Source organism: Lactuca sativa, chromosome 4 (genome assembly GCF_002870075.4).
Source record: "Lactuca sativa cultivar Salinas chromosome 4, Lsat_Salinas_v11, whole genome shotgun sequence".
NCBI classification, from domain to species: domain Eukaryota; kingdom Viridiplantae; phylum Streptophyta; class Magnoliopsida; order Asterales; family Asteraceae; genus Lactuca; species Lactuca sativa.
Genome location: NC_056626.2, coordinates 63,327,632 through 63,337,698, shown reverse-complemented (window position 1 = coordinate 63,337,698; position 10,067 = coordinate 63,327,632). Strand labels below are relative to the sequence as shown.

At 33.4% G+C, this 10,067-nt stretch overlaps 1 protein-coding gene and 1 long non-coding RNA gene across 3 annotated transcripts; one reads left to right on the top strand and one right to left on the bottom strand.

Moving 5' to 3' along the window:
- Positions 1-1,958: 1,958 nt before the first annotated feature.
- On the top strand, positions 1,959-4,156 carry LOC122197639 (uncharacterized). Its single transcript, XR_006191251.2, has 2 exons — positions 1,959-3,843; positions 3,921-4,156. It is a non-coding gene; the product is annotated as an uncharacterized LOC122197639 (long non-coding RNA).
- Positions 4,157-6,400: 2,244 nt separating this feature from the next.
- Positions 6,401-8,866, bottom strand: LOC111885660 (uncharacterized). 2 transcript variants are annotated; one of them, XM_023881902.3, is made up of 5 exons: positions 8,352-8,866; positions 7,682-8,098; positions 7,491-7,583; positions 7,269-7,408; positions 6,401-7,191 (listed from the first exon to the last, which is right to left on the bottom strand). In XM_023881902.3, exons 1-5 carry the CDS (start codon positions 8,733-8,735, stop codon positions 6,744-6,746), a joined length of 1,482 nt encoding a protein of 493 aa, XP_023737670.1. In that variant the 5' UTR covers positions 8,736-8,866; the 3' UTR covers positions 6,401-6,743. The 2 variants fall into 2 exon arrangements, with proteins under 2 accessions (XP_023737670.1, XP_052626251.1); XM_052770291.1 differs by lacking the exon at positions 8,352-8,866 and adding an exon at positions 8,204-8,279.
- Between the last annotated feature and the right edge of the window lie 1,201 nt (positions 8,867-10,067).

Sequence of the window (10,067 nt, the reverse complement as noted above, 5' to 3'; positions counted from 1 at the left end):
CCACCACTCCACCTCATCACCTCAATCTACCACAATGACACGGGGTGGTGTTCACATTCCCACCACCTTGTCATGTCAATCACGAATAATGCTCATTGCAAATACTCCAGAAGGCCTAAGTGTGATACCATACCTTTCTCTCTCTCTCTCTCTCTCTCTCTATATATATATATATATATATATATATATATATATATATATATATATATATATATATATATATATATATATATATATATAAAAAGAAAAAAAGTAGTAGAAGTAAACTCTTGGATTTGTAATAACGTCAAAGAATGACCCAAAATCAGTTTTTTAACTCAATCCCCAAATGGACCAAAGTTCTTGGGTTTCTTTACTATTTCCTAAAATCCATAAGTTACCCACCACGAATCAGGATGTTATACTTATACCTATTTGCATTAACACGACATTTATTATCAAGGATTAAATGCAACAAATAGTATTGTATTTTAATTTAGTTAATAACTGTATCATTTCATTTTTTTTCCTTATTATGATGTTATGATTTAACTTTTTTCTTAACAAGATAATGTAATCCACGCAATCAGCCACTTTTTTTAAGGGTAGCTAGGGCCGGCCCATTTATAAGAAGGCATGTGCGTCTCTTTCGCATCTATTATAAATTTGATACTTAAAAACTTTACACAGGTTGTAGTAAAAACACAACAAGACATATCGCATAACACTGTACCTCTTTTTCTGTAAAATTTTGAATCTTACCACAACTGATTTTTTAATTATACCTTAAAAATGAGGTAGAGGTGAATGAGATCACCTTGTCTTGACCACAGTTTTGGATCTAACCTCCAACAACTTCCCATCCCGTTCATAATCCCATTCTATAACAAGATTAATCCCTTATTCGGGATACTACCCTACACCAATACACAACACACCATCCTTACCCATAATCGACATAACATGTAACACCACAAACCTTTAGGCAACCACAACACCGTAGTAACACCTGTCATGTCCCCCACCTCCTCCTACCGAAAGTAGATTGTTAATTCGACAAACTCCTATTCTTTAAAGTCTTTGTACAAAGATAAACATATGTCAGGTCCTCTTGTAAAATGTAACTTGAGCATTGGAATCAAAGTTAGAGCGTTTGTAATCACACTGGAGCATTTTGACATAAGGTGGAGCATTGTGGCAGAGCACTCTGACATAGCATTGTGACGAATCACTATGGTAGAGCATTCCGATAGAGCATTGTGATGGAGCTTTGTCAAGCTTCTGAAAATGTTGGTGTACCTTAATGCACCATAGTGCTCTCGTTGGTGGTAGAAAGCTCTCCCGATGAGAAATCTCTTTTTGATGGTTAAATGCTCTCCTGGTCAGATAAATATATCTTTGGTACAAATGTGTTCTTCAAATTCAAAGGTTGAAGATGCTAGTCCTTTATTTAGGGCGGATCTCTGTTGAATTGTACCATTAATATATGTTTGAGAACTCTTGAATAAGAATACTCATTCGTGCTCGTAGACATAGGCTACCTTGACAAACCACATAAATATTGTGTCTTTGTGTGTGGTTTTGTGAGTTATCTGCTTACTTTCTAACAAGTAGTATCAGATCTTGTCAAAGTAGCATTAGATCCGTTCCGGATTTTAACAAGTGGCGTCTCATTCCTAACAACTCTTCCTCGTTATCCTCCATAAACATTACTTACCCATCTCAAGAGTATATTGATATGAACACTACTAGTTATAAAATGTAAAAACATCTTCGGTTATTGTATTTCCAGTATATAGGTGTGAACATTGAACACTACTAATTAAGTAATTATAATAACGTACACGATTTAGATAAAATCATTCCTTAAAAACTTAACAAAACCTTTTTAGAAAAAAAAAATGTTACTGATGTATAAAAATGTCCTAAATTTCTCTTTGAAAAAAAAGGGTTAGATAAAACATGAGTCTCGAGAGTCTCGAGGGTGTTAGACCTTAATCAATGTGACAACATGACAATTACATGCTATCATTTTAATGATCATATCTCCATACTTAATAAAAACCTCCTTTAAACGCCACGTGTCCATTTTATACGCAAGCAAGATGCCAAGTGTCATTCTCTCCACTAATTTATTCACTTTTTTCCCGCCAATTCAATTAATTTCTATAGATTTAATACCTGATCTGATTCCCTACAATTTAGCAGACTATTTTGGTCGGTTTCCATTTACTTTATCTCTATCTCTATTCCTGCATTCCTACATTGAATTTGAATTTGAATTTGAATTTGAAATGAACATTCAATTTCAATTCATAAAAATCAACAATTCGTAATGAATTATTCAATCCCTGATTTTTCTCCATTTAGTTTGCATTCTTTATGCAATCAATTCCAAATCATCGATGGATTCTTAATTTCAAAATATGTAAGGCAATCTTATTCTATTTTCAATCTTATATGTGTGTTCGCACTATATTATTACAAACAATTCAATGGACTAGGTTTTTATGCCACGATTCTCATACTATGGGAAGATGAATATTCCTTGGAATTCATTTTGATTCTTGTAACGACATGTGGATGTGTTCTTTGATAATAAGATGAAAGTTCTTCTGTAAGGATCGATTTTTGATCTACTACCCTCCTATTTAAGTCTCGAACACTTTTCATGGTAATTTCTTCTCCATCTCTAATCTTTGGTTTTTGATTTACTATGTTTTTAATTGGTTTTGATTTTTAGGGTTTGATGCATTTCTTGTGGTACGTAGATTATCCTTCAATGTTAGTATGCCCGAATTGGTAATTTTTTATTGCTTTTTCTGCAATATTATTTTTTGGGCTTCGCTGTGCAGCATAAAAAATTTATGCATCCATTGCCCACTCATATCCATCTTTCTCGAGTCCTCTGTAGTGTATATTCATCTGGTAAGGTTTTTAATTATGTTTTCTAATTTGACCTAATTATTAGTACTTATATGAACTTTCTCTATTTGGTTTTTTGCAAGAAGTTCAACAGAGGTCTAATCCCTTACAAGGTTTTTGGTATCCAAAAAGAGAAAGACAATTTGGGGTTTTGACAAAGAAAAAAAAAGAGATGTTTACTCTTATTATTGCAGGCTATTAATCATCATGAAAGCCTCTTGTGTATAACTTCTTCATTATCCAAGAAAAGAAAAGATACCGACAAGAAATTGAAATTTTGTTAGGAGTTTAATTTGCAAGTGGAAAAATCCCTTCAAATTACTATAAAATCTAACTGAAATAAAAATGGTTTCATTCGTGCACCAGAATTGGTTTTCTAAAAATCAAGATTTTGGTTGTAAATGGAGTAAAATCAGATGGATCCCAAGAAAATGTTTAACCATGATTTGCACTAGAGTTTTTCTAATATCAAACACTGCTTCTGTTATCCTTATTTTTTTTTTCTACTGTTGCTTTACTTTTGGAGATGCATGAAAGAAAAGATATCTCCTTGGCTTTGGAATCCTTTGGCAATAGGATCGACTTGTATTACAAAATTGATACTCTTTATTGCTTAAAAAAAATAGGGATGCATGTATGTGTACTTTTATATGTATATATCCTGGTTTCTAAAAATTAATCTTAAATTATCGTATTGTGCAGGGTATCACTTCCTAATTATTGAGGGGTTTCATCATTTACAACCAAAAACTAAATCTAACCTTTTCACAAAACATTCTCATGGAATAAGCCACCCATGGTAGACCCGATAAATACAACATCCTATAGCAGTAGCAAACACATTTAAGTAGATTGCTTCTGTTGTTTCTACCATATGCTTAGAATCTTGTCATTTTTGTGTATCACTGGATTGTGATTCAAGATGTCTCTTCTCTCAAGGTAAAATTTAAATAATTTGTTATGTTATTGTTGAATCCTTATTGTTTTGGTTTTTAACAAGGTGTTTGGTGATGCAGAATCTTCCATTTGTTTTTTTGAACAATGAAGTATTGCTGTTTTTTCTTATAAATGTTTTTTTTCTTATTTATGCATTTTACTTTGAAGATACAATGCCATAATGCAATAAACTGTCTATGCTTGTACATATGGTTTTGTGTAAAGAAATAAGAATGTATGTTGTAGAGAATAAAACATGCATACTGAAGGGCGCCTTGCCGCCTTGCATATATAGAAAAGTATAGATCCTTGTATATGTCAAAATCTACTTGTGGAAAGAGCTTTTTTTTTTTTTTTTTGATGTTGGTCATTGGATAATTATTATTCTATTTAATTACTCATAATAATGATTATTATAACCCATGGTAATAGCACATATTTCTCTTTTACAGCAGCTACGTGTAAAGAATTATTTTTATAAGAACAAGTTTAGAAAAGTCGGTGTTTTATAAAGAAAGTTGTTCATATCTTAAACCTATTTTTTATATTAATTTAAAACAATTGATTATACGGTTAAAAATAAGACATCTAACTCTTTGAAAATAATTGCTTCCAAATATATGTTTATTATTACTATTTTTGAAGTTATAATGGTGTTTAACTTTGTCAATCGTGTAGTACACGGGCTATAACCTAGTTACTTATATAATTTATCCACGGTTATTTCATATCTACCTAACATATTGATATTAATATGATTTACATCAAATTAGTTCATTTGTGTTTTTCGGTTGTTTTGTCAACCTCTACTTTACATCAAATTGTCATAGATTGTTTTCATCCTCGCTAAAATCAACTCATCTAATTATATATTCTTCAAATTACTCTGGGGATGTTTGTTTTTGATTTTTTTTATTAGCAAAAAAATATGTGTCTTTTTTAATACAAAAAACTAGGGATTGGATAGCTAGGACCCAACCGGTCCATGACCGGAATCTCCTATTTACAGGTCGGTTCCCCCTAATCAACTAAACTGGTTCTCAATTCCACTTGTTCAGGCCATGTTTGGACTTACACACAATGTATGAGCATATGGAATGCTAGGACCAAACCAGAATGGAATCAGTCCATGATCAGACCTGAATCAGTGGCGGAGTCAGGGTCAAAGTTCATGGGTAGCACAAAAAAATCTATGTAATATATAATAAGAAAAAAAAATAAAGACAACAATTGCATTACACATAACAAAGTGGAAAAATAGACTATAGGATATATAATACATTGTAAAGTTCACTTCTTCACTCTTTCTTTTCCCAAAAGTGAGTAATTATATTTTTAGTCTTAACATTCTCAAGTGCTTTATTTTCCACACTACAAATCAAAGCGTAATTCATAAAATCGTCACCTATTCTATTATGCAAATTGGTCTTCAACAATTTTATTGCAGAAAAGCATTATTCAATGGTTGCGGTTGCGACAGACAAAACCAAAGTTAGTTTTAATAATCTATAAACCAAAGGAAAAGAGAAGTGTTTCCTTATTTCCACCAACAAACGAGAGAGGTTTGCAATTCCTTTTAAGCTGACAAATTTCTCATCATAGAGCAAAGAATGATAATAGATATCAAGTTGCCCAATTTCAACTTCAACTCTTTCTTTCTACATCCCTTGTATCATATCTATTCTCTAGAACCACAAACCATGGTAATCATCAAAGCTAGTTGGTCAAAAAATTCTTCAACATCATCATGTTTTTTTGCTACCGCCACAACCACTAACTGAAGTTGATGTGCAAAACAGTGTATATAATGTGCAAAACTATTTTCTCTTAATACCAAAGATTTCAAACCGGTGAATGCACCACTCTTATTACTTGCCTCATCATAACCTTGGTCGCTCACCTATTTATTTCAAAAAATCAATAAAAGATATAAGACAAAAAAAAGTAACATCCGAATAAAGAAATAAATATTTTATGAATTCTCACCTAAGTCATACTTAAGTTGTTGGCCTATCCCTCGGTCCGAAGGAAAATCATTCAAATCAAAAGTTTGTGGCTTTTGTGGTGTTGGAGTAGGTTCATAAGCCTTGGTTCTTATGGAAATTTGACTTAACCTAACAATAAATAATAAGATTGAGTTTTATTATTATTATTTCCTTACTTGTTTCGTTGTCATAGTCCAGCACCTGAGGGGAGTTCACCGGGAAAAGAATGTCCGCAGCAACAACTCAATGAACAGTGTGTGTGCAGGGGGTGGGAGGAACAAGCAGCAGGTTGCGATCGGTTTTCCTTCAAGTCGATTCTTCTGATTTTTTGCAAAATGAGATAAGAGGCTTCTATCTTACCATTTTTTGTTTCATTAAACTAACTTGTATTTTGGGTTTAAAAAGTTTGGACTTCGGACTACTTAAACTATTGGACTATCGTAAATATTTTGGGCTATTTTGTAGCTAATAATTTGCAGAAAACTCTTTGATATGGATGTTGCATAATGCATATTATCTGATATACTTGACAGATAAAATACAAAGAAAACTGAATATACTGAAACAATAGAAACTTTAAAACGAAAACTGGAACTGGTATCTGATTCATATGCTTTGGATGGATCTAATCTGGTAATTTGTGTAATTGTGGGTGTAATGTGTTCATTTAATCAAACTTCATGTGTTAACTCTGCTGATTTAACAAACATGACCCATTTACAAAAAATCCCCTTTTGACTCTTTCGCATTAGACTCTAGTGCTTTACCAACAAGACAATCTATCAAACAAGTTGGTAATTAAAAAAAAAAAAAAACTTTACACAAGTTATAGTAAAAAACACCACACAACACATGACTTTCCACCTCTTTTTTTTTTTTTTTTTTTTCTATAAAATTCTGAATCTTTCTTTCCACATCTTAGAAAGGAGGTGAATCAGTCCACCTTCTCTTAACTTCAGTTTTGGATCTAACCTCCTTCAACTTCCCATCCCTTCCATAATCCCTTTCCATAACAAGGTTAATCCCTTCATCAGAATACCACCCAACACCAATACACAACACACCATCCTTACTTACATCAACATAACCCGTAACACCGCCAGGCAACCATAACACCGTAACATCCACCATGTCCGCCGCCTCCTCCTCCCCAAAGTAGATTGCCATTTCCGGCAAACTCCTCTTCTTTAAAGTCTCCGTACAAAGATAAACATACGGTGGGTCCTCCTCGTTATCATCCATAACCGCCGCCTCCCCGCCATAAATCGGTGTGGCACTCGTCTCAAACACCTTCCAAGATCCGCTCAATTCCGATGGTTGCACTCTTTTTCTTTGAGAAAATGGCTTCACGTCAAAATCCACGTCACTGTATTTATCAAAAAAACATTCTACAAATTTATATCTGACACTGACAGTGACAATGACGGTGACAGTATATATTACCTTTTGTCAGAAAGATGAGCGGTACCGACCCATTGCTCTTCGTAAACAGCTACCCTCATGATTTGAATATCCGAACCACCATCACTGAATTCTATAGTGTGGACAATTCGTAGTCTTTTGTGACACCCTTTAACTAAACACTAATTGATGGAAGAAAAGATTTTAGTTTGAATTAGGGTTTAAGAACATGATGAAACCACAAAGAAAAAAAAAAGAACTTACTTGCTCGAATTTGAAAGTTGGGGATAGGAAGTAATTGGAATCATCAACTTCTCCAACAGGTATGTCGACTGGACCCCTTGAATATGAGCCATCCTTTCATGGAATATAGTTATAACAAATCAATAGAAGTTTTTTTTTTTTTTGAGTAAGTGAAAGACATGTGTGAAAGAAGAAGTAATACAAGTTCTTACCTCGAAAAAGACGAGACCAGGCTCCATACCCATGAGATCTTCTTCCATTACATCACTTGTTTCAAAGTTAAAAGACTCGAATTTTGGGATTACATGGTTTGTTTTCCTTCCATCAAACGCTTCTATGGTGGATAAAGATGCGTCCTCTTTGTTTTTGTTCACACGTCTATTTTCACCATGAGGGTTTAAAGTCACCCAATTTACAGTTCTTTGAATATTAGATTCATGTGTTCCGTTTGTTGATGCTACTGCTTCGATCCGAGAAAGAGTGTAGCAGTCAAATTGATGTTCGTTGTTTCTTCCAACATCAATGGGCTCCATTTTAGCGGTGATAGGTGAGAACACGGCTCCTGTTCCCTTCCATATGCCACTAACACTACTTGCAAATGTGTTCCATTTTGGCATAATCACAGGTTCCTGAAAGATCAACATCATATTATACATATAATCAGTTAGATGAAATGAAGCCACAGAGTTAGTCAAGAAGGCATGAACCTAGCAAGTAATTTAACACTAAAAAACCTTCATATGTTCAGCGAATTGGACCGGTTTCAACTTAGAATTCACTAAACTACTTCAGATCGAAACCATAATCTTCAACAGAAACAAGTTTAAACATGAAATTCAGTATCAGCTGGAATAAAAAGGAACGAAATCGAGACAGCCATACCTGAGTTTGTAAGACCTTCTCCGTCTCTATTAACATCGAACCAGAAACCATTATTCCTTCATCGCTCTCACTAGCTCTCCGTCTCTTCGTCGTTGAATTCCTTACCTTTGTCCTCCTCCTATCGCCTTTCTTCCGCTTATCTCCTCCTCGACTCTCATTAGCCGCATCGTTATCGATACTCCAAACATTATCCTTCCCCTTTCCTTTCGCTGCCTTCACTCTCGCTATTCCGCGATTGTTAGGGTTTAAGCTACTGCACCAAATACGCGAATATGGTTGCCGGAGAGTGCTTAAATTAAGAGATGAAGATGGAATAAATCGTAGAAACTGTGTGTTTGAATTACTCCAAAAGGTTCTTGAAGCGTCCATCAATGGTGATTGCATTCTTTTTCTTTCTTCTTGCTCTTTTCACTTCCGTAAATTCGTATCAACGGTATGTCAAGAGGATATTGTTTAAAAATTTTGCTAATTTACGCGAATAACATCGGACTTGTTATATTGACAGTTTAGCCACAAAACCTTTATTCTATCGATCTTAACCTCTATACTTTTTAATCGAGATTAGTGACCTCTCTACTTTTACTTTTCTCCTTCAACCCATACAAAGATAAGTTTTGACCATCCACCGTTAACCTATTTAGTGGTGGACGTGTCCACACACAACAACTAAAAAAGGGTTGGTTTACCAACCACTATAACCCTTTTATTTTTTAATTTTTAATATATATATATATATATATATATATATATATATATATATATATATATATATATATATATATATAAATTGTAGAGAGAGATAGAGTGAGATAGAAAGAGAAATTTGCTTCCGCTGTTTTGCATCACAATCCATCATTAAATAGTGGGATGATGTGCATTGTAGTGGTTAGTGATCACGACCACAAAGGGGTATGTCTTTGATATATCGGATAACCTTATTTAGTCTTTGTTTTTAACAAATTTTATTGTTTTTTTACAAAGTCCTTAAGGTTTTGTTCCCATGACAATTTTAGGTGTGTTGATGCCTAAAGCTTGTTAATTCTTTTTCCCATTTTGCCCTTAAGTTTACAAAAAAAAAAGTATGAATCATATGTGCAAAAAAAAAATCATTTTACATATTTTTTATGTTTTTACTGTAAGTATGTTTTCCAAATTTGACATGAAAATTTTTAAATTTGTAAAATTTTGTGGATTTCGTCCTGAAAATATGCTATTACAGATAACAAGGACAAAAAAAAGGTGACAAATTTTAAACATTAGCGGACAAACTATCGTTACAAGGATAAAACCGATAGAATTTGACAAATTTAAAGGTTTTAATATCAAAATCCTAAATTTTATTGAGAATGAGGTTGCGTTGCATTATTCATGAATTGCCAAATTTCATAACAGATGTAAGCATGTGTTACTAAGGGCGTGTTTGGAAAAAGTAGTTGTTAGCTGGAAGCGAGTAGCGGTTAGCTAGTAGCGGGTAGCTACTAGCGGGAAGCTGTAGCTTTTATTTGTTATATGAATGTTTGTCAAAAGTAGCTGGAAGCTTTTGAAACATATAAAATTACAAAAAAGACAATTGATTAAAAATATATAAATATACTTTTAAGGGTAGTTATGGAAATTGATTTCAAAAAATCAGTAGCGTTTTGTTAAACGCTACATGAAGTAGCTTTTAGAATTGGAGCGTTTTGTTTGAACTAAAAGCTAAAAGCTCGTACTGCC